The sequence below is a fragment of the Neofelis nebulosa genome, chromosome 8, assembly GCF_028018385.1.
Source record: "Neofelis nebulosa isolate mNeoNeb1 chromosome 8, mNeoNeb1.pri, whole genome shotgun sequence".
In the NCBI taxonomy this organism is placed as follows: domain Eukaryota; kingdom Metazoa; phylum Chordata; class Mammalia; order Carnivora; family Felidae; genus Neofelis; species Neofelis nebulosa.
The window spans coordinates 90073138-90098548 of NC_080789.1; the positions used below are offsets into that span (position 1 = coordinate 90073138).

At 34.8% G+C, this 25411-nt stretch overlaps 1 protein-coding gene across 22 annotated transcripts in view; it reads right to left on the reverse strand.

The window, feature by feature from the left end:
• PLEKHA5 (pleckstrin homology domain containing A5) overlaps positions 1 to 25411 on the reverse strand; it is a 242203-nt gene that overhangs the window by 79073 nt on the left and 137719 nt on the right. For 13 of the 22 annotated variants that reach the window (XM_058743507.1, XM_058743504.1, XM_058743510.1 and 10 more), the window contains 7 exons: positions 19480 to 19563; positions 18444 to 18564; positions 15500 to 15604; positions 12672 to 12744; positions 6411 to 6511; positions 2230 to 2345; positions 1919 to 1936 (listed from right to left, as the gene is read on the reverse strand). In XM_058743507.1, the coding sequence (XP_058599490.1) occupies positions 1919 to 1936; positions 2230 to 2345; positions 6411 to 6511; positions 12672 to 12744; positions 15500 to 15604; positions 18444 to 18564; positions 19480 to 19563 (618 nt within the window). The remainder of the gene's footprint in view (positions 1 to 1918; positions 1937 to 2229; positions 2346 to 6410; positions 6512 to 12671; positions 12745 to 15499; positions 15605 to 18443; positions 18565 to 19479; positions 19564 to 25411) is intronic. The other 9 variants (XM_058743508.1, XM_058743506.1, XM_058743518.1 and 6 more) reach the window with 1 other exon arrangement.

Sequence of the window (25411 nt, forward strand, 5' to 3'; positions counted from 1 at the left end):
AATTAACTACCTAGTTAAAAGCTGGATGTTTTATCTCTTATGATAGGTTCCAATAAATATTTCTAAGTATTTTGGCCATACAGGAAAGAGAGCCCATTACCTTAAAACCACGCACACAAAATCTCCCTCTATTTATGAAATATTATAATAATTAGGTTCCTTCAGTTTGAAATATTAAGTAAGGCTAACAAGGCGGGCTAAAAATGCCAACAGCTAGCAGTAGAATAAAAAGCATAATTTCTACAGGATAATGGTGACCGACATCAGGCTGGGCACAAAGGTGGTTTCCAAGAATTTCTGGCTAGGGCTTCCTATGTGGGGTTAGGCATCAGACTTCAGCTCAGGTTGTGATCTTGTGGTCTGTGGGTTTGAGCCCTGCTTCGGGCTCTCTGCTATCAGCACAGAGCCCACTTGGGATTCTCTGTTCCCCCCGCCCCTGGCTATGCTCTCTCTTAAAAATAAACAAACATTAAAAAAAAAAAAAAATTCTGACTGAGTAAATTATATCAATACAACCTGCTAAACATTGTTACAGGCACATAATCAACTAATAGGTTGTTAGAAGTCCAACCAAAATATTGACTATTATTTTTATCACCCTAAATTAAGAGTAATTATCAGTTTTTAGAGTGGAAAATACAAGAAAAGAAAATGGAAGTTGAAATTCTGAGATAAGGACAACATATATTATGAGACTATCTGGAAATCAAATATGTAAACTATGATGCTGATTTCTTTATTCTAAATAACTCCTTAAAAATTTTACTCTGATGTTAAAATTGTCTTAATACTTTTAATTAATTCTTTTCACCTACACATTTCCTCTACCTATTAGTGCTAATCACCTCATCTTTATGGCCATTTGGGTAATTTTTTTTTAAGTGAATGCTATACCATACATGGGGCTCGAACTCATGGCCCTGGGATCAAGAGTCCCATGCTTCACCGACTGAGCTGGCCAGGCAATCCCCATCAGGTAATTTTTACACATGAGATTCCAAAAGCAGTTTTCCTTTTATTAGCTTGTCACACAGAATATGCAGATGGTTGAGTTTTTTTGTTTTTTTTTTTTAAATAGGTGTCCTAGAATTTAATCCTGGGCCTTCCCTTTTCTCTTCTTACTTTTCCTAGCTGTAATTACTAGTGAGTGGTTAAGTTGATTTGGACTTGATATTAAAAAAAAAAAAAACAAACCACAAATATATACGTCAATTTCAGTCTTTTAACCAACAAATCAAAAGACTTTATTAATGTGTACACTAACCCTCCCCCACCACCAAAACGAAAAGGTTTATATTATAACAGTACCCTAATTCCCTGAGAAGAGAGAAAAAGAGAATAAACTTGCAAGGAAGCATCTTTCTTGTATGAGACATATGCTTAACTGTAACTGACTGGAAAAAAAACTTAATTGTGTCACAGATCTTTCTTCAAATTATAGGAATACAATTCTTTTTAAAGCATATTATTCAGCTGCTATTTAAGTAGTTTTATAAACAGATTTCCTCTCACTAGTTCTTCATATAGTTGATTATTAAAATGATTCAGATGTTCAAAAAGAAAAAATCACAGGTCAATTTTAATAGTACATATTTGTACTCTCAAGGAATCTGAATATTGAAGTTTCAAAAGAAAGAAGGTAGCATTTACCAAAAAGTAGACATATTTAAAAATAATCTAAATGCTTGCTGAGTTATTTTCTGGAGACATTCATCATAAAACCATCAGAATTAACCAGGAAATGCTGAAGAAATGAAACTCATCAAAACTTTTTATTTCTATTTATTAAACTTCAAAAACATACAACATAGCATAAAAACACAATAAAATTAACTTCATGAATATAAATTCTTTTCTAAGATTTAGGCTTTGAAACAGTCTCGTGTAGTTTTAAGATAACAATTAAAAACGTACTTACCGGAAATTAAAGGTAATTCTGTAAGAAGAAAGAATATTCAGTTTGAATGTTAGGATTCTGGATTCACCTCAGTACACTGATAGGTGAAAATGAATAAAGAGGAAATGGGGAATAAAAACACAGGTGGTATCTCAAATTAACTAAAGGTATATTAATTTAATACAGAACATGAATTAATCCTTGCTTTCTGAGGAAGAAATGATTTTGTATCACGAGTAACAAAATGATATGCACTATGATAACAATATACTTGCAGGGCATGGAATAAAATGTAAGTGGAAATCACAGTTATTTTCCCTACAAGCTTTTACCTTTTCACGGGTTCTGTCTGTACTAGGGCAGCATCTAACATGGCTTTCATCCACAACTCCATTTCCTTTCCTGTATCAGTGCAGAAATAATAGGTCCGCATGTTTGGATGGGCTGCCTGATCGAAAATGATAGGATCATTTTAAATAGATACATGGGATCTGTAAAAGAAAAAGAAAGAAAGTTAAGTAGTTCCTACATAGATCATTACTGTCAACTTTCAAAGCAAGCAAGACTTGTCTCACACACAGAGTTACAGAAATGAGTGACTTAAGAAAAATATAATTCAATCTCAAAAAAAATGTAACTATTAAAATTTTCTCCCAACAATGCCATTTTCCTTTGAAAATTAAAACAAGGGAAAGGGTGTATGGGAAGGAAAGGAGGTAAGAAATGAAGCACGTTGTCGTGCCCCTTTGCTGTCCTTGTCCCATGCCCAATTCCCTAGCAATTCCCATTTACTACAATTCATACCTCTTATTCAAGAAGGTTCCATAAAAATTGAACTACCAAACAAGGCAGCAAATCCACTTCTTATTTAAAGAAGAAAACACTAATTCAAAGTGATACATGCACTCCCACTGCAGTATTATTTATAATAGCCAGATACGGAAGCACCCTAAGTGTCCGGTGATAGATGAACAGATAAAGCAAATGTAGTAGACAGACAAAGACAGACTGACAGACACACACACTGGAATGTGACTCAGCCATAAAAAAGAAAATGAAATCTTGCGACAACATGGAGAGACCTGGAGGCTATTACACCAAGTGTTCTAAGTCTGAAAGAGAAAGACAAATATTGTACGACTATATGATGGAGCCTAAAAAACAAAACAAGTGAACAAACATAACAAAACAGAAAGACTCAAAGATAACAGGGAACAAACTTTTGGTTACCAGAGGCAGGAGGGATTAGAGGGTAGGTGAAATAGTTGAAGAGGATTAAGAGGTATCAAATTCTAGGTACAAAATAAATAAGTCGTGGGGATGGAACATACAGCATAGGGAACACAGTCAGTGACACTTGTAATAACTTTGTATGGTGACAGATGGTAACTAGTCTTATTATGGGGATCACTGCATAATATATAAAAAATATCAAATCACTATGATGTACACCTGAAAGTATTGTCGATTATACTTCAATTAAATAATGTTCCAGAACAACCAGCCACAAAATTAATAGAAATGTTCATGTCCTCGCATTTCCCCTTTGTGTTAACAACTCCTTTAGTCTTCAAAAGGTGCTGCTGTTAAGGCATTTTGTTTAATCCTTATAGACGTCTACACACAAACATACAAGATTTACAAACGATTCAAAACAGTATTTCCCTTTAGTTTTTCATCTCAAGTTTCAGAGTTAAAATGTAAATGTTTGGGTTGAGGAAAGCCTATGTAACTGGAAAGTGCGTTTTTATCTTTTTTTAAAATGCTTATTTATTTATTTTGAGAGAGAGAGAGAGAGAGCGAGCGCGCACGCGTGCATGTGTGGTGGGGGATGGAGCATACAGAGGGAGAGAGAATCCCAAGTAGACTTTGCACTGTCAGCATACAGCCGAGTGCAGGGCTTGATCTCATGAACCATGAGATCATGACCTGAGCTGAAATCAAGAGTCAGACCTTTAACTAACTGAGCTACCCAGGTGCCCCTGCCTTTTTTTTTTTTTTTTTTAAGTTTATTTATTTATTTTGAGTGAGAGTGTGTGTGAATGGGGGAGGGGAAGAGAGAGAGAGAGAGAGAGAGAGAGAGACAGAGAGAGAAAGAGAATATGAATCCTGACCAGGCTCCACTGTCAGCACTCGGATACTGATGTGGGGCTCAAACTCACCAACCATGAGATCATGACCTAAGCAGTAATCAAGAGTCGGATGCTTAACCGACTGGGCCACCCAGGCACCCCTGTGGGTTTTTATCTTTACAGTCGTTCAATCTGCCTGTTTCTGAGAAATGAAATAAAGATGTCAACCAGGAACTGGTATCCAACATATGAACATTGAGTGCTCAGCTTAATGCATGGGCTGACAAGACAAAGAAGGACAGCAGTAGTAGCTGTATCAAAGTAGAAAAAGAGGCTGAGGAAGAGACTTCTGTGAAGGAAACATTCTTAATTTCCATGTAAAAATGCCTGTGACAGTTTCCTATCACATAACTGAAGAACAAAGAAAAACAAAGACTCTTTCGGCATACAGTGAAGTAAAGGAAAAGAGTAATAAGTATGTAGTTAGTCTGCTAAACATTAAAAGATGAGAGGAATAAATCTGGAGCCACACACTTTACTCCAAAACCTAGACTATCTGCTTTATTTAAACAAGATCAAATTAGCTTCTTCAATTTTTTTTTTTTTTTTTCCAGGAAGAATCAAGATAGAATTAAATGAACACAGTGATCCAAATAACTATGTAACCAACAAATCTCTATCGCTTCTCGGCCTTTTGGCTAAGACCAAGTGTAGTAACCAACAAATCTCACTTGACTGATCAGAGATATAAAACTATCCACAGAAACAATTTAGAAGAAACAGCTGAAATGCTACATGTTGTTAAATGTTTAAAGCTACCACAAAGTGTCATTGCACTGCTTTAGTGGAGTTCTGGAGCAATGAATGAAAGACCATGGTCCATATTTGTGATCAGTGGAAGGAAGACTGGGCTAGTGCTAAGAAGATCCAGGTACGGCCATGACTCCTATGCTAACAAACCACACCCATGCTTGCCAGATGTCAAATGGAAATATTTACTAGATGATGATCAAGTTTGCTACCTAGCTTCAAGTCCCACAATCGTCCATGAAGTTTCTACTCACCACTATGACAAGCAGTAGATTCAGTGTCCAAAGGTGCTCATAAATTCAGAGGAAACAACATTGCAAAAGAGAGTTTGAGAGAGAAATTACTATCCTTGTACTTGTAACAGATAAAATACATATTTTTAAGTCTAAGAACCCAGCAAAAAGTCCTACAAAGAGTACAAATTCAATAACCTTTTGCCAAATTGATGAGCAAAGAAACAAAAAAAATAAATTCATGATCAAATATAAGTATCAAACGGTTTTACATGTAAAAGTAACTTTATGAAGTTATTAAAGTTACTAGAATTAACTTTGTTATAGCATTTTAAAATATTTAATTCTGTTTTATGGTTCACACTGTTAATAAAATTTATTGAAATTCTATGCCATTCCCTTCTTATCCACAGTGTTTGCTCAGATATTACCTTCTCATTGAGGCCATCCACCCACGCCCAACCACTATTAACTTCTTTGCTCTTTTTTTTCCTAGAGCTAATAATGCAATGTATGAATTAGCAAAAGTTGTAAATCAGCTGCAGTCCTGAGTACTCTTGAAAAAAGAGTGGATGGGAATTAAAAATGGAATAAACTTTATAATGGGGTAAACATTTCCACTGTTAAACGTGTTACCCTAATTTTTCCCCTTTTCCTTAAAGTTTTTACATCAAACCCTTTAGAGTTCTTAATTTAAGACTGACTTAAAAAACAGGTGACCTCTGAAATTTATTTCAGCCATAATCATGAGGCAAAAAATGCAGTATGGTTTTTGAAAACAAAAAATAACCAAACTATCATTAAAGTGGCCTTTTAGTTGAGGTATTTTACAAACCAGCGTTATCAGAAGCAGATGGGTATTGTCAGAGGAGGTGGGCTCAGGTCTGCTTGGATTTAATAACCGTTTTTAATGTCTCAACTTCCATATTATCTCAAATGTACCTGATACTCATGATGTACTTAGACCCGAGAACATTTTTGCAAACATTCTCTGAGGTCATAAATGTACATATGTTATGTTAAAAAACATAGTTGTTCTCTTTCATAGTACTCTTCCCCTAACTCATAATGAAACATTTCAAACATACAGTAAGTAACCTTTGAAGAATAGTACAGTGACCACCAGGACACCTACAGCTGTATTTACCAATTATTAGTATTTTCACATATTTGCTTTATCTAGAAGCGTTCTTAAGTATAAAGACACTTGGCCCTTGGATATCTGAGAAAACGCTTCCTAATTATAAGGGAACCTAAGACTATTAACTAATATATTTTAAATATAAAAATGACCATCACTAAAATATCTTTTTGTAATAATCTATGGGTCGATATCCATTTTTTTAAATCAGTGCAAGATTCAAATACAGAATTAAAAAAGTATGACTACTTCCTTACCTTAAAAGCATATTTGCGGTTAATGTGATCCTCTGAGGTAAGCATGGCTATCTGAAAACTAGGTAATAGTATGCTTCCCAGGATACCCTCTTCTTTCTCATCTAAGAGATAATTGAACATCTGATTAGAATTTTAAATGTTCTCACGAAGCAGAATAACTTTTCTCAAAATGTATTTTGACCAAATCAAAAGGTTCTTACATGTAAATGAACTGTATTCAGTGTGCTGTTTAGATAGTTCTTTACAAGGCTTTAAAGGAAATATTAATAGCAAAAACATATATGCTTCTTCACCTTCATTAAGCTTCCCTATCCTAAGCAAATCAGAAATGGGTCTCACACGTCAGAAAAACGTCAATTAGACACGAAAACAGCATACATTGGTTTAGCATATATACCACATTCTACAAAACCCTTGACATGTGATTCACTGAAAACATATTAGTACATAAGTAACGACACAGAAGCTTTACAAAATTAATTCACCCACATTTCTGGTAGGATTTAAATGCCCAACCATTTCAGGCCAAGACAAATGCACAGCTCACTTGCTCACACTCTTCAGGGTGGCTCAAATGTCTCATGATAGAGCCTTCCTTTACTGCCCTAATTTTAGCTGCTATTCATCTGAACTCATCCCAGAGCCCTCTCTTCTCTTTCTGCGACTTCACCACCACCCCCTCCCCATACCTCTGACACACTGTGTTCTATTATTTATTTATCAACTCTTTCCTCACTAGAATGTCAACTCCAGGAAGATACTTAGAAAGACAGGAGGAGACACTAAAAAATTTTCAATAAATGAGTACATATGTAAATACATATTTTTAACTATGCTGTAAAAATTATGATGTTTAAAACATATAACCGTGGTTACCTTTTACCAGTCATTCTGATACACAACACTTATGGAAATAAATTACAGGCCTACAAGGCAAGCACATAAAATATACCCAGGAAAATGACAAAATATTAATCTTGGCACAGTATACATTCACATTATTAGCTTGCTGCTCGGGGGCAGACATGTTTATAAAACTCAAAATACATATATAGTCCATTGTTAGAAACCCATAAGGCAAGTTAATAAAGCTGAGCATTAGGCTGATGAACTCAGTAATGGGAAAAACCAGAAACGAGAAATAATTCTTTTTATTATGCTTGTCATGTTTTTTATTATCCCAAACTTAACAAGGAATTTTATTTATTTTCCCCTCATTTCTAAAATATAGGTGTAACTTCCACAAGAAAGTTGCATTAAATTGAGGTTACTTCTGTAGCTTTTTTCATAACACAACAATTCTGCTCTTACTATACTGTGCTCATTCATGTGCAGTTCACTAATACAAGAAAGAATGAACACAAGTGCAGATTTAGTCTAAAAGGTTAAAAAAAAAAAAGACGTAGAGAGCAGTCATCAATCACAGAGAATATGATGATTTAAATGAATGAGTCACATTCCAATTTTAAATCCAATTTTGTTTATATAAAAGCATATAATCAGAAAAAGCTCATGAAGACATCTGTATTAAAAAATCATCTTTATCAAATAATAAATTCTCTTTTGTTGCATTACTGGAAACTGTGACTCTTCCTAAAGTTATTTCAGAATATGCACAGGCATTATATAGCCCAGGGCGATTTTACTGGGTCATCATGAATTGTTTCCCAGATGGACACCAAGCCGTTATGAGGGCTTGTCAAGTCATCCATGCAGGGCATCTCGGCTTCATCAGCTACAAACCTGAGGAAAACAGCACTTAATGCAAAGAACTGCTGTGAGGGTTACATGAGCTAACAGCTATGAAGAACTCAATAATGCACTCAGCCTGTTTTAAGTCTTCAATAAATACTGCCCTCATCATATTACTGCATATAGAAAAATCTTCATCTTCTGTCAAACGACTGTCCTAAGAGTTCTTTACTAGATTCTCCAAATGTTCTTAATCATGGCACTCTTTGGTTTGGTTCTGTGAAGCCTGACCTACTGTCTTTTACCCAGAGGGCTTCACATACTGACAAGCAAAGAGTAGGTACTGAGTGATATTTGTAGAATGAATGAACTCTTTGGGGGGCGGGGGTTCAGCTAGGCCTTTTTTAGACTGGATAGGAGCCCAACTCCCTCTGTCCCATTCTAGTCCCTCCCCTTTTCTGCCACAGGTAATGGTCCCAAGAACACTCCCTAATAAGCCTCTTGCACATTAATCTCCATTACAGAGCTTACCGCTTGGGGAACACAACCTGTGACTGGAACCCCTTAAGAATCTCAACACTGACTGGATTCAAGTAACATTTTAGACTCCTTACTTGTACTTCAGCTTTAAAGACATTTGGATTAAAGACAAAAAAATACATATAATTACAGCTGGGTATGTAACTTATAGACTGGAATATTATCACTAATTATCATTACCTAGAATACTTCAGTACTTTAACTGGTCTCTTGGCTTCTTGTTTAAGTGCTAGGGTGATTTTTCTAAAATGTACTCTAAATGTATCCTATTATTATTCTCACTTTTAAGACAGAGTTAAAATTCATGAGGATGGCAAACAGATTCCTTTTGTGTCTTGAACCACTTGTTAGCCTTTGCTCCTATGTCCTTAGGCATAACCTTCTTTTCAGTAACACAAGCCCCATGTGTCATTTTACAAATATGTCGTGCTCACTCATGCTTTGAACATGTGAAGTTCTTTGTCTAGATCATCCTTATTTCCCAATCCTTTCCTGGTACTCCTGGTCAACACTCATTCTACATAACTGGACACTATGACATTCTTTCTTAGACTCCTTTAGCTAATCTGTGAGTTCCATGGAGATGCGTTTATATTGTTCATTTCTGTATCCTACTACCTAATAATACATCTGGTGCATCAAAAGTGCTCACTGCTAGCTACCACCTTAGTCTAAGCCATCATCACTTCTACCTAATAATTCCTAACTAGTCTCTGCTTCCTTCCTTCCTCATAATCCATTCTCCAATAGCAGCTTGAGTAGGCTTTCCACAATGTAAGTCACAGCATATTGCTCTTATACTTAAAAACATCCAATTGTTTCCTAATGGAATTTACAGTAGAACTGAAATTCTAGTAGGGTCTGACATTGGTGCAATCTCCTCCATTCCTCCCACCTCCCTCCCTACTGCTCCCCTTCTGTGGGCTCCTTTGATGTTCCACTTTCCTACCTTCCAGCCTTTGCACTCTTGCTCCCCCTGCCTGCAATACACTGCTCACTCTGGCTCTTATTTACATTTTGCTATCTAAAACGTCTGCTGAGAGAACTGATCCAAAGAAATCTTTCATTCATGCCTGTCTTTAATACAATGACCTTATTTTCCCAAAAGGACTTGTCATGGTATTGTTTATTTGAATTTACTGTCTCCTTGACTTCTCTAGAATGTAAGCTTCATGAGTGCTTTCATTTTTTTTTTTTTTTAATGTTTATTTTTGAGAGAGAGAGAGCAGGGGAGGGGAGGGGAGGGGCAGGGAGAGAGGGAGACACGGAATCCAAAGCAGGCTCCAGGCTCTGAGCTGTCAGCACAGAGCCCAATACAGGGCTCAAACCCACAGACTGTGAGATCATGACCTGAGCCGAAGTTGGACGCTTAAACGACTAAGCCACCCAGGCACCCTTCTTTTACTGTTTGACAGCATCTGCTCAATAAATATTTGTTGAATGAATTAAGTCCTATGATACGTACTGTCAACAGACTGACTATAAAATAGAACAATCTAAGTGCTCTGTCATAATAGCCTGATACTCTGCAAAGATCAGTGGGAACCTGAACTTCCATCTGGTATTGGCTCCCAACCTACTGTAAAAAATAGCAAATCACTGGGGCGCCTGGGTGGCTCAACTGGTTAAGTGGCTGACCTGGGTTCAGGTCATGATCTCATGGTTTGTGGGTTCGAGTCCCATGTCGGGCTCTGTGCTGACAGCTCGGATTCTGTGTCTCCTTCTCTCTCTGCCCCTCCCCAACTTGTGCTCTGTGTCTCTATGTCTTTCAAAAAACAAATAAATGTAAAAAAAAAAAAATTAAAAAAAATACCCAATCACTTATTTTCTGTCTTACTCTCCGTATCTGTGAAATGCAGACTGATGGTCAAAAAATTATGACAGTGCACTGTGTATGTCAGTATACCAGACACTTGGAAGGATATAGAAGAAATGAATGGGGATGCTGTATTCAGCACATAAGAGATCTGTGAAAGGAAAATTCTGTGGTTAAGAGAAGTAATCTTGGCTATGACACATGCCAGTTGTGAGACTTCAGGCAAACAGTATGACCTCTCTGCCCTTTGGGTTCCTCTTGTGTAAAAGGGCATAATATTTCCCACCTTGGAAGGGAAGACATAGACCATCTATGCTACATGCTCAGCATATAGTACGTGCTCAAAAAAAAAAGCAAGGTATTATGACCATCTCACTAAAATCTGGTCATTTTTATTTCAAATCTGACATTTCTTATTGATAAAACAGAGGAAGTGTATAATATCATAATACTCATTTCCAAGCGTCTGAAGAGCAGAAGTGAGTTAAATGATATTTCTTTCCTTTTTATATTTTCTTCTCTTTTACATTGTTTCTGTCTGGGGAACCATACTAAAATTAACAAGTATAGTGAATGTAAAATGCATATAGTTAATAATAATACATAATCTCAGATTCAACACAGCTTCTGAAGTCAACATTTACATTTTAAAAATTCGGTTAAAAGAGGAAAACTTTTAAAAGAGGTGGTAGGCAGCACCTTTCCATGAACAACAATAGCAAATCACCAGGAACTCAGTGTTCTTTTTGTGATAAATTAACATTAAGGAATTTTGTATGAGAAGTGGTAATAAACATTTTCTTGATCTCATTTAAAGCTCTAAAAAGACTATAAATAAACTGAAAAGAGGAGGGAAGTACAACCTATAAGCTTAGAAATTATGCCTAAGTTATATATAACTCTTTACTTTTTGAACGAGTGGGAAAGCCTTTAAGGAAAATTGTAGAGTAAGGTTGGCATAAGACTAAAGATAATACCGCAATTGCTGCCTGACCAACATCTCTGTGACAAAATGAAATTTTATAGGTTTGTTTAATTCTGACTCAGCAGTACTTTTCAACCACAGTTTGCAGTGGGGGAAAAACAGATGAATATAATTCTAGTAATTTCTAATTCTGAAAGTTAATATACATTATATTGCTTTGATAGATGGCCACAGAATTTCATCACCCTTTTGTTTGTGCAATCACAAAGCAAATTTTAAAACTGCTAATCAGTTCTAAAATCCTGTTTTATCTTGTGATATACTCATCTAGAAAAGTTATAAACTGTTCAACACGCTTTGACAATCTAATTCTTTAACGAATGTTTCCAACCAGACTTTAAAGTAGGAAAGAAAGAACTACTGTCCAGGTTCATGGTTTTATATTATAATTGAAGCAGATTTCCATGGAGAGCGCAGCCTATATAAACTTTTTCATGGCTGGGTACCAACTGTATCGTATCTAACAGATCCACGTAGCACATGAGGAGAGACTTCTTTGGACTTTGAGCTGAAACTGTATTCGTCAATAATTTACTAACAAGAAAACATATTTAAAAAAGGAGTTTATGGCATCCATATAGGAAAAATGGAGACAATAACTCAATACCTAAGATAATACCTTTATTTACTCTCCACCAATATTAACAGCCTGGTATGTATACTTTCCACAAGTTTCTCCATGTTTCAGGGAGTCTGTCATTGTTTGAAAAAAAGGGGGTGGGGAGGGTGGGAATCATAATAAGTACATTATTTTGTACTTAAAAAAATTGCCAATATATCAGAGTAGTCTTTGATAGTCTAAAGACATCTGCTGCAGAGACCTGAACATTCAACAATTCAATAGCTAGAGCTAACAAAGCTGACACATAAAAAAATAAAAAAAAATCTTACCAGACTAATGACTTTTGTCTATTAGGCAATGAATTCAAGGATAACATTACAGAGTGAAGAGTCATACACTATTTACATAAAACAAATCAGATTAACACAATCACACTATAGAAATTGGACCAAACTCGGACTAATCTGCTCGAAGCACAATATTGTCTTCAGTCATCCCTCAAGTACTCAGTATTATATATCGATGAAGAAAAGGTTTTCTTGATATTGTTTGTTGGTAATAAAACAGCCAAAAGAATTGTAATGTTTTTTCTTTAAAAAAAAGTATCTACTACTTAACATATCCTATCATGAAATACTACACTAAGACAGTTTATAGTAAACTTACCTCTGTAATAAAAGAGGCAAAGGTCAGAAAGCACGAACCAGCGTTTCTTCCATAGCTTCATGCCGGTACTGTCCTATATTAAATCAGCATATTAAAGGGTTTTTTTTTCATTTCAGAAAATTCAAATTCATTTCTGATACCTTTATTTAAAATAAGCTTTTATTTCTTAAAAAAAAATTTTAATGTTTATTTGAGAGACACACATAGAATGTGAGCAGAGGAGGGACACAGAGAGAGGGAGACACAGAATCTGCCCTGCAGCAGGTTCCAGGCTCTGAGCTGTCAGCACAAAGTTTGATGTGGGGCTCGAACTCATGAACAGTGAGATCACGACCTGAGCCGAAATTGGACATTTAGCCAACTGAGCCACCCAGGCGCCCCTAAAATAAGCTTTTAAAACAAGATGTAGAAACCTAATATACAAAGCAAAAATATGGAGGTAGTTTTCTAGGGACTTGTATCACCTTAAGACATTCCCAAGTATACAGGTCTCTGAAGAGTAATACCATCATGTAAGAAATACTGTTGAAGCAATCTGATTTAGCTTCATATTTGTAAGCAATCTGAAATTACTTTTTTGAACACACATGTCTGCTAACATGAGGATAGCATAACCATGCAGCATTGTGTGCATTCTGGTAGAACAGATTTAATAAATGTTAATCTCCAACAAGAAGAAAAATACGTGATTTGAAATTATCCCAAAGGTAATGTGATTTAAAATGACTGTGAATAAAGGAAACTTAGCATACAAATAGATTTCATAAACACTTTTTTCTTCTTACATATACAGTTTGGGTTTTGCTCACCCTGCAAAAAAGAGTGCTTCTTTGGCAGTTTTTTCTTAGTAATTCAGTTAATAAAAATACCAAGCTCAAACAAAATTACAGTTTTAATAAAAACTGCAAGAGTAAATGCAACACGCACACACACACACACACGCAAAAAAGAGGTCAGTTTGGATGTGCATTAACATTATTTTTAGTTGTAACAATCAAAAATGACTTTAGAACTAAAGAAATTATATAGATAAAAATCTTAAAGTAAGGGATTTGTCCTTAAAATTGACAGCTACATCAAAGAACCAAAAAAAAAATTTTAACAGTATATGCTATTCTTAATGTCCTAATAATATTCTTTAATACAAATAATTTAAAAGTTTACACTTTTATTTTAAGCAGGCTCCATGCTCAGCAAGGAGCCAACGCGAGGCTTGATCCCACAACTCTGGGATCATGATCTGAGCCAAAATCAAGAGCTGGACACTCACCCATCAGAGCCAACCAGGTGCCCCAAAAAGTTTACACTTTTAAGTAACTCTGCAAACACTCTGTGTAAGTCACACAGCTATTACAAAATAAACACTCATGGTAGAGAAACTGGTTGTTAACACTTCTGCAATACAAATTAACCAAGGGATCAAGAAATAAAAACAAATATCATTTTAAAGAAATTCTGTATCGTCTATTAGGCTCAATATTACACTGAGCTATTTGAACATAACTTGGACTTATTAGAAGACTAGTTAAAGAAATATTTTAGTATAGATAAGTTTAAACGTCCGATGGTGAAAATATAGATGATGTTTTTTTAATGTTTATTTTGAGAGAGAGAACACGTGCGCATGTGAGTGGGTAGCAGAAGGGCAGGTGAAGGGAGAGACAGAGAGAATCCCAAGCAGGCTCCTCACTGTCAGCACAGAGACCAACGTGGGGCTCGAACTCAGGAAACCGAGATCATGACCTAAGCTGAAATCAAGAGTCGGATGCTCAACTGACTGAGCCATCCAGGTGCCCCAAGATGGTTTTTTTTTTTAGTAGATGATTTTTAAATAAAAATAAAAGTTGGTATTCAAGTTACATACTCAATCAACTCAGCGACACACTGGCAAAACTAATTTGCTTGAATGATTGGGAATTCTTTGGATTTTAAGATGGCCCTCTCTCGGTAAGTTGCCACCTCAGCTTTCATATGGAAAGATGTCTAATGAATGTATCCTCCGTATACATGTATAATCAGAGACAGAACAAAGATAGATAAAGGTCTTGAAGGCTGAATATATCATCTCAGTTATCTGGTGGTCACTTAACTTGGAAACCCAGGTGCAAACCAGAAAGTAAAAAAAAAAAAACAAAAAACAGTCTATTAGCATGAAAAGAGATGTCAGGAAGTCCAATGTACATGCATCCTTACTAATTCTCAAAGTAATGGCAAGGTTCCAAAAAAGCTTAGTTATCAGGTTTTCCAAATGATAAAACAATATACACCCCAACTTATCAGGATGTCTGACAGTGAGCCATACTTAAGCAAACAGATCAGAAAAGAAGAAAAAGAAAAAAAGGAAAAGGAAAAAAAGAAAAAACAACACATTTAAGAGAGTAGTCTTGAGAGCCTAAAAGTAAAAATCTGAGAAAACTATAAAAATCTCAATTACGATTTCTCTATAAAGCAGAGAAGTATATAATTGTACACTTCTCTAATGATTTTTAAATGAACAGAAAAATGAACAGTATCTCTGTATGTTTTTTTCCCCATTTAAAAAATATTTCTGCCTGGATAATTTTAGCATAGTATTCCTAACGATTTCATACAGCATGTATTTAATTTCAAAACTAGAAATACCTACAACAAAGACACACAATCTGTGTTCTAAGTAACATCCATTACTTTTTCTTTCTTTACTATTCTAACATTCTTCAGTGGTAATAAAAAGAATCTGGATGACTAATTCTACAGTTCCTTCTCTATTTTATATAATTGTCCTAGGTACATTCAGCTGAAAAGGTCCATTTTTCTTTCACATCAAATAGAACACAAACAAAAAATACCTGTTTATAAAGCCAGCCTCGCCTGACCACAGGTGCATTAGGATTCCTTTTAATTGAATTTGATCTTTTTCCAAAATTGTGAACTTTTTTTGAAGACCGTGAAGTCTAAATAGAAAAAAGAAAAACAGAAAATGTGTTATTAATGGTTGGTATTTATATTTCTTCTTCATAATTTTATCTCTCCAGAATTCTCTGAAACATGCAGGACTTAAATCTTTTCAGATGAATTAGAGCAATTCTGCTTTTTGAGGATTTACTTATTTCAAGTGTAAGAATTTTGCACAAAGAATTTTACCCCAGGATATTACAAAGAATCACAAGTTTTACAATCTGTCCTTTAAAACTGGGATATACAATTTTTAAAAAGACACAATGTGTGGCACTATTTTGTCCTACCTGCTATATAAATTGAATAAACCTTGGGTAAAAATGAACAAATCTAAGAATAAATGAAATGTAGAACTTTTTGCTTTATATCTGATTTAATAATGTTATTTCAATTACAGAAAGTGAACAGTGTCAAGGGTCAAGAGAAATACTCAGATATAAAACATACCACATCAAGTCAACACAAGCCTGGAAAGAACTGCTTAATGTCATGTACTGTCTTCTCCTTTATGGGCAATTCTGAACTTGAATGATGCCAGATAGATAGTGTTTACTATATATTTAAAAGTATACATAAGGAGATACAATCTTTTGAGATACTGCTATGTTTATTTAGTATGAAGATTTAGCAGGAATGGTAGTGGTAACCAACAAACAAAAACAAAGAAGCTGAATTTGAGTTCTCTATAAAGGTAAGTAATATCAAATTATCTCTTATTGTTTAACTTATCTAGAATCCAGCACATTTCACGAGAATTTTGTTTTTTGAAGCTTATATTAGTACATAACAGAATGTTAAGACCCAATATCAACCACATTTTCCCAAAGTATGTTTTGTTGATAAGTTTCACTTTATTTTTGAATACATAATGCTTAAATATAGTATAAAACTCAAATGGTACAAAAAGATACACACTGGGACTGGTCATCTACTTCCTACCTCTGGGCTCTAGCACTCAACCCTATGAGGCAACCAATGTCAACTGTGTGTATGTGTGCACTTATTCATCTAAGATAACTGTTTTCATAGGTATGGAATATCTTTTTTTCCTCAAATGATTACATATATAATACCTACTATTCTGTTCTACTGTTTCTTGGAGCTTACTACATAAAGAAAATGCCTGTTTACCCACATTGTTGTCGAGGTACTGCGCTAGAAAACTTCTTAACCTTTGCAAATTAGATATGTGAAAAATGGTATCCTTTGTTGTTTTAATTAGCATTTTTCATATTATGAATGAGTTTGAACATCGTTTTCATATATTTAACAGTAAAATTCCATTTTCTGGGTGGGGATTTTACATAATATGCCCATTTAAAAAGTAGGCTGTAAGCCTTTTCCTTATTGATTCAAAAAACTTCTTTTGATTATAAAGGAATTATTCGTGAATTATTACATGAATTGCAGATATTATGCATGCATAATAATTATTTATGGTTCAATCTCCTTATTTTCTATTTTGATTTTTGGGTTTTATGTCATATTTAGAAAGCCAATCTGCATTCTACGTTTGTTTTTTAAAAAATCTTCCATTGTTCTTTGTAGTGCTTTTATAGTTTTATTTTTAACATTTCAACACCTGATCCATCCGGAAAATTTTCAGTGTAAAGTGTGAGGCAGAGATCCGACTTTCTTTCCAGATAATGACTTGCTGGCCCTCAACCTACATATCATTTCTCTAGATTTTGATTAAAATATATTAACGAAGTATTATAATACTCAGTTACCTTACTAGCATTTTATGTTACATAAGAATTAGAAAATATTTACATTATTTAGAAATTTATATTAACTTGTAATACTCTACAAAATTTCATTTTAAAAACATTAAAACAAAAATGTCACAACAGGCATTTAAAATAGATAACTGCCTATTATCCATTTCTTTATAGTAACATAATTTACTATAACTGTTCTATTATAAAATATAGTATTTTTTAATAAAGATTATTCTTTTATTATCACTTGATTCTCTTGCTATCCATTAATTTAGGAACTGAGAAGCAACTTTAAGGCAACTATTTATTCAGATTTAGTAGCATGTGTTTTAAGAGACTGATAAAATTTTCATATTAAAATTCTAAATTTAAAATATTAGCACTGTAGTTTAAAGTATAAGAAACAATAACTACAGGGGCCCCCAGGTGGCTTGCTCAGAGGAGCATAAGAAAGACTCTTGATCTCACGGTCATGAGTTCGAGCCCCATGTGGGATGCAGTGATTACTTAAATAACTTAAACAAATAAATAGAAGCAGTAACTACAAATTTTTATAGACACAAAGTCTGGGACCCTACATTAAACAATTAACATCTTTCTTTGTGATTATAAAGAAACACCACCCTCCTCTATTTCCATATGACTATGGCACTTTTTGTATAATGGATTCTAAATATGTCAGAATCATCAAGCACAGTGGCCTAGGGTTTCCCTTTGGCAGTGATTCTACATTTCTTTTTAAAAAGTCTGTCTGCTCAATCTAGGGATTTATAACAGTCAGAAAATGGTATTTCTATGCCATTATATTAACCCTCATCTTTAAAACTTCAGTTGATTCAATAAATTGCCATTTTCTCACGTAAACATCCATATATTTGTAAAATTATTCAAAATCTGAACTCTATAATAGTTTTAAAAAGTCATTATTAAAATGTAATCTTATTATTTTATATTCCACATCATTCCTTAAGTAAATTATCTCAAATGTAATTTGGTTCATGTAATAAGAAAAACGAAATAATTATTCTTTAATTCTAAGCCCATTAAGAGTATAGTAATAGATGCAACCAATTATACCAGATATCAGTAATTAACAGTAAGCAAAAGAACTTACTCTGCCTACAGGGCTCATCGGATGCACTCCATAATCTGAAGTCATATTATAGTTAGAAGCTTCATTTATCATGCTTATAGGTCGTTCCTTCTTTTCTTCAGATGTCATGGTTGCAACAGTCCTGAAAATATGTCAGAATGCTAAAACTTGCTGTACATGTTGACTGCTTTACAATAAACCTTCCCTAGGAATTATACTGCTGATGTCCCACTTTTCCAAAGAGCTGGATACTAGTTAGAGCTTAATAAGCTCTAGAGTCAGAGCTTAATATTTATAACTATTTTAAATATAATTAGCATATCTCCTAAGCACATGATAGGTTAAAACCATGTTTATTTTAATAAGCATTATTATAGATATGCTACTTGGTCATCTAACTGGAAAATTAAAACCTCAGTAAAGATGAGCTATTCTATTATCGAAAATAAAAATAATGATATCAAGAGCTATTTTTTTTTGTGAACAGATTTATAGTATATAAAATATTTTCACACATATATCATTTGATGCTTATAATAATCCTAAGAAATGGTAATTACCACTATCTCTGATTTAAGGACGAGAAAACTGAGCTCACATTAGTTTAATAATCTGACAAAGTTTATAGTTTCTCTGACGTTAAATTCTGGACTCTTGAGCTTACTGTCTGTGTTTGTACCAACAGCTTCTGAGATTACATTCTTCATCAAAGAAAGTTTTATGTTCCTATGCCATCCATAGTAAATAGATGGGTTTCTGTTATTCCTGACTGCAAATATCCAGATAAGAAACTGTTAAATTATAATGTATTAACATATGGACAACAGCAGAGTGCCTGGGTGGCTCAGGTGGTTAAGTGTCCTAGTCTTAACTCTTGATTTCGGCTCGGGTCATGACAGCATGGAGCCTGGGATTCTCTCTCTCTCCTCTCACTGCCGCTCCTCTTGCTCACACTCTCTCTCAAAATAAATAAACTTAAAAATATGTTTTTGGATAACAGCAATCTTAATGCTAACACCATTTAAAACGAAGGCATTCCATGAAACTCTTTACTTACTGTTCATTCACTACAAAAATACAATTGTCCTGTGATGGCTGTCCTGTGACTGGATGTTTACAGGTTACTTTCCTTTCATTATGGCTAAAAGAAAAGAGAAAAAGAGAAAATGCATGTACTTCTATTATCACAAATGTTTTTCTAATATTCTGGTAGGAAAATAGTGATTTCTTTATTATAACATTAGTGAATAAAAGAGATGAAATTCAAACTCCCAGGTGATGAAATCTCCAAATACACCCTTTCTACTACCTACCATGTACACATGTATGTGTGAATGCTACTACAGTTTTACCATATAGGTAAATGAACCTCCCACCTCCCAAGCCTGACCTCAATTCTTTCTTCTCACTATTTTATAAAAAAGTAAGTTGATTTGGCTCCACGATCACTGCATTTCACATCTGATAGGTGGGACACAAAGAATGAGTATCTACCTACTTCTATTATTTTGTATCTTTATTTAGGCACATCATAGAGAAGTAATGCCAAATTCATATACTATTCTTTTTAGGCTGAGTGATAAGATTAGGTCTCCTGCTGTCTTCTTAGAAATGAGAGGGAAAAGAATTCCCAAACGATTTATCTAAATAAAAAATACTGGAGGCCAAAAAAAAGTATAATATATACTGATAAATAATACACATTATTATTTATAAATTAAGTTTCCCCCTTTGGGTCACATACTATAAGGCAAGATCTATAAGGAAGATCTGTCATTTACTTTCCTTACAGAGAAAAATTTCAAGATGCTGTAACTGAATATTGCTTTGTTAATCTTAAAAGATTATTAAATGTGCTCTAAAACCACAAGCCACAATCTTCCTGGCAAACTTTAGATATTTAAATTCCTTTTCCATATCCTAACTTTTATTAATATTATTTTTATTGGTAACATAGTACTTGAAACTTTATCCATTAAATAAAACTAAAACCACAAAAAAGAAAAGGTACAGATACATATTGACTATTGTGGGAGTAGAATGACTGATGGAATATAATGTGTTTCTATTATTCCTTTATTTTATTTTTTAACGTTTATTTTATTTTTGAGACAGAGAGAGACAGAGCATGAATGGGGGAGGGTCAGAGAGAGGGAGACACAGAAGCTGAAACAGGCTCCAGGCTCCAAGCTGTCAGCACAGAGCCCGGCGCGGGGCTTGAACTCATGGACCGCGAGATCATGACCTGAGCCGAAGTCGGCCGCTCAACTGACTGAGCCACCCAGGCGCCCCACTCTATTATTCCTTTAGATAACCGGTCTAACAAGCACACAGGACTACTAAATTATCAGCTTTTTGAGGTGGTTTTGTTTTTATGCAATAGAGAGATTAAGATTTGGTGGGTTTAAATATCCATTTGGAGTGATATTTTCACTACATAAAAAGTAATGTGAGTGGGGCGCCTGGGTGGCTCAGTTGGTTAAGCGTCTGACTTCAGCTCAGGCCATGATCTTGCAATTCAGGAGTTTGAGCCCCACATCGGGCTCAGTGCCAACAAGCTCAGAGCCTGGAGCCTACTTCAGATTCTGTGTCTCCCTCTCTCTGCTCCTCCCCTGCTTGTGCTCTTTCTCAAAAATAAATAAACAGTAAAAAAAATTTTGAAGTATGTGAGTGAGTTTGATGGTGGAAACCTAAGGTCTCATGTGGGATAGCAGTTTATGTAATAAGCAGTAAACTGGTAACAGAATAACTAAGAAAGTACAGCCTCTGCAGGTAAGTGGAAAATTCTGAAGTACCCAGATGTGATGAACACCATGAATGTGTCGAGGTATATAAATTGTGATGTTTAACAGAATAAAAGTGTGGAGAAAAAGGGAGTGGGTAAAGTAATCAAGGATAGGGATTAGGACACCTTAGTGATAAAAAAAAAAAAAAAAAAAAAAAAGGAAGATAGCATCTTTTGTTTTCTTAAAGCCTCTCCTAGGAAGCATTAAAAAGGCAGAGGTAGATAGAACAGAAATATACAAATTCTTTGCATAAAAATCCAATATTGCAAAAAGAAAGCAAACAAACCCTTATATATTGCATTATTTCCCTAGGCTATGTCATCTTGCCTAGGAGGAATACAGTAGACTCCAATCCCCAAATTCTGGAAGATCTAAATTGTAACAACATGGCTCTGCAATAGTTATCTGGCTAAGAGACTACTCTGATATCCTGACCACTACATGGATTTGGGTGTCCATTAGAAAAAAACATAAAGGAATGGAGATACCTAAATAGTGAATGGTTTAAAAAGAGCACACTCTTTTGCCTAAAAGTGGATGCTATTTTGAATGAAATGGTGATTTTATTATCTAAGTACTTTTCAGAGCACAATGTCTTAAACAGTAAACCTAATAAAAATCTTACTATTCTAGCTTAAAAGACCAGTGACTAAAATCAATATGAAATACAAATATATTTATGTTCTTCATTTCTTCAAAGTATCCAATGTGTGTGAGGTTTTTTTAAATTTACTGCTGATATTATATTGACATAAAATTCTTATAAAATCTACAAGGGCACTCTAACACAAAAGTATTTTACAGGCATATTTTAGAGGTATTGCAGGTTTCATTTCAGATTACTGAAATAAGGTGGGTATCACAATAAACTAAGAAATGAATTTTCTGGTTTCCTAGCGCATATAAAAGTTATGTTTACACTATTAAGTGTACAATAACATTATGTCTAAAAAAAAAACCCAATGTACATACCTTAATTTAAAATGCTTTATTGCTAAAAAATGCTGTTTATCATCTAAGCTTTTAGTGAGTCTCAGTCACTGATCACAGATCACCAGAACAAATGAATAATGAAAAAGTTTGAAATAATTGTGAGAAATCACCAAAATGTGATAGAGACGTGAAGTGGGCAACCGCTGTTGGAAAAACAGTGCCAAAAGATTAACACAAGCAGGGTTACCACAAACCTTCAATTTGTAGAAAACACTATCTGTGAAGTGCAATAGAGAAATGCAATAAAACAATATGACCATAATATTTTTTAATGAAAGAAATAACCTTTCTCACTACATAAGCATAACTGTAACATAAAGATGTCCTCTCAACTACTGGGACCTCATCCAGTAGTTGAAAAAAACCTTCTGCACAGCAAAGGAAACAATGCGCAAAACTAAAAGGCAACCAATGAGATGGGAAAAGATATTTGCAAATGACACATCAGATAAAGCGTTAGTATCCAAATTCTATAGAGAAGTTCTCAAAAAACAATCCAGTGAAGAAATGGGCAAAACACATGAATAGACACTTCTCCAAAGAAGATATCCAGATGGTTAACAGACACATGAAAAAATGCTCAACATCACTCATCATCAGGGAAATACAAATTAAAACCACAATGAGATACCACCTTACACCAGTCAGAATGGCTAAAATTAACAACTCAGGCAACAGATGGTGGCAAGGATGTAGAGAAAGAGGATTTCTTTTGCACTGCTGGTGGGAATGCAAACTAGTACAGCCACTCTGGAAAACAATATGGAGGTTCCTCAAAAAATTAAAAATAGAACTACCCTATGACCCAGCAATTGCACTACTAGGTATTTATCCAAGGGATACAGGTGTGCTGTTTTGAAGGGGTACATGCACCCCAATGCTTATAGCAACACTATCAACAATAGCCAAAGTATGGAAAGAGCTCAAAGGTCCATCGATGGATGAATGGATAAAGAAGATGTGGTGTGTGTGTGTGTGTGTGTGTGTGTGTGTGTATACATATATATGTATGTATGTATATACATATATATGTGTATGTATATACATATATATGTATATGTATGTATATATATGTATATATATACACACACATATATGCATATATATATATATATATGAGTATTACTCAGCAATCAAAAAGAATGAAATGTTGCCATTTTCAACTATGTGAATGGAACCAGAGTGTATTATGCTAAGTGAAATCAATCAGAGAAACACAAATATCATATGACTTCATTCATGTGAGGATGTTAAGATACAAAACAGATTGATATAAGAGAACGGAAGCAAAATATAAAAACAGGGAGGGGGACAAAACATAAGAGACTCTTAAATACAGAGAACAAACTGAGGATTGCTGGAGGGCTTGTGGGTGGGGGGGATGGGCTAAATCACCAGAATCTACTCCTGAAATCATTATTGTACTATATGCTAACTAACTTGGATGTATAATAAATAAACAAATAAATAAAAAGTCCTCTCAAATGTTTATTCATTTGTTCTGTCTTATACAGTATTCCTAAAATCTGGTTCCTGAAAACTAATTTAAACAACATAATTATCAAATAGAAAAGTCACAGTAACATTTTCTAATTATTCCATTAAAAAAAATTAAAATTGGGGTGCCTGGCTGGCTCAGTCGGTTAAGCATCCGACTTCGGCTCAGGTCATGATCTCATGGTTAGTGAGTTCAAGCCCCACGTCAGGCTCTGTGTTGACAGCATGGATCCTAAAGTCTGCTTCAAGTTCTGTGTCTCCCTAGCTCTCTGTCCCTCCCCCACTCACACTCTGTCTCTGTCTCTCTCTCAAAAACAAATAAACGTTTAAAAAAAATTTTAAAGCAAAATATCAATTCCAGTCTTAACTGTTTAAATGTGGTAATTTCCTATCACCTGATAGGATTGCCAATCCTTACTGCCCCTGAGCAAATATATTTTTATATATATTTTTATATATATCTAAAAATTTATTTTAAATTTCGAAATCATTCCTTATGTTGGCATTTACACTTCATTTTTATACTAATGTTTCATTTTAAGGTATTGTAATGGTAAGGGTAAACATAATTTGGAAATTATACACAGAAACTAAAAATATGAATTAAATGAATACTGAGTGCCAATAAGTGAAAGAATTGTAAATGAAATCCAAATGAGTCTTTAAAAATCTCCACAAAGCCATCTCTGTTAATGTTAGAGTTCATTATATGCTATCCATATATACCAATTGGGCACTGTGGGAGATGGCTGGCCTACTGTTTAAGTATCAAGTCAGGGCCACTGTCTCTGGCACGAAGGAGGACTGTCTGCTCAGGACCAGGAAGGAGAGTAGGGATGACAATGATTCTCAGCCTTTCCTCAATTCTACTAAATTTTGTCCCTTGCACTGTTTACAAATCATATGTTTTCATCCTACATCTGCTATCCTTTTTAGTCCACCAGTTTTTTTCTTTTATGGAAGGGCCTCAAAATTCAGATCAGGAATACTATCAGTTCTGTTGTAACTGATATGTGGAATACATTCCATGTAAATGTGGAAAAGTGTGTTCTCCAACGTGATTCATATGTTAGGGAACCCTTTGAATATCAGTCACATAAATTCCACATTTTTTATACATGCTCTTGTCTGTGATCCTGTCCTGTTTGTGTGTACAGGAGTACATCAATCATACGATTGCACAACCTCAAACATCTGTCAGCTACGTTAGTTCACTGCCTGTATTATGCAACACACCCATTCATATGTAGTGATACAACTTTCCATCTAATTTCAGATTCCCGTACTTCCAATACTTCCCAAAACTCACAACTTAAAACCGTCCCAATGTCCACTTCCACTATACAAACTGTGGGTCTTTTTTCAAGGCAAAGTGTATCTGCAGTATTTTTGTGTTTCCTAACCATTTACCAGTAAAATTGAGCAACTTTTTTTTTTAAATTTTTTTTTTAACATTTTATTTATTTTTGAGACAGGGAGAGACAGAGCATGAACAGGGGAGGGTCAGAGAGAGGGAGACACAGAATCTGAAACAGGCTCCAGGCTCTGAGCTGTCAGCACAGAGCCCGACGCGGGGCTCAAACCCACAGACCGTGAGATCGTGACCTGAGCCGAAGTCGGATGCTCAACCGACTGAGCCACCCAGGCGCCCCAACTAATGAAGTTTTTGAGGGGTCTTCCAATGAAGTTCTTTTCCACAAAAGCCCCTGATTT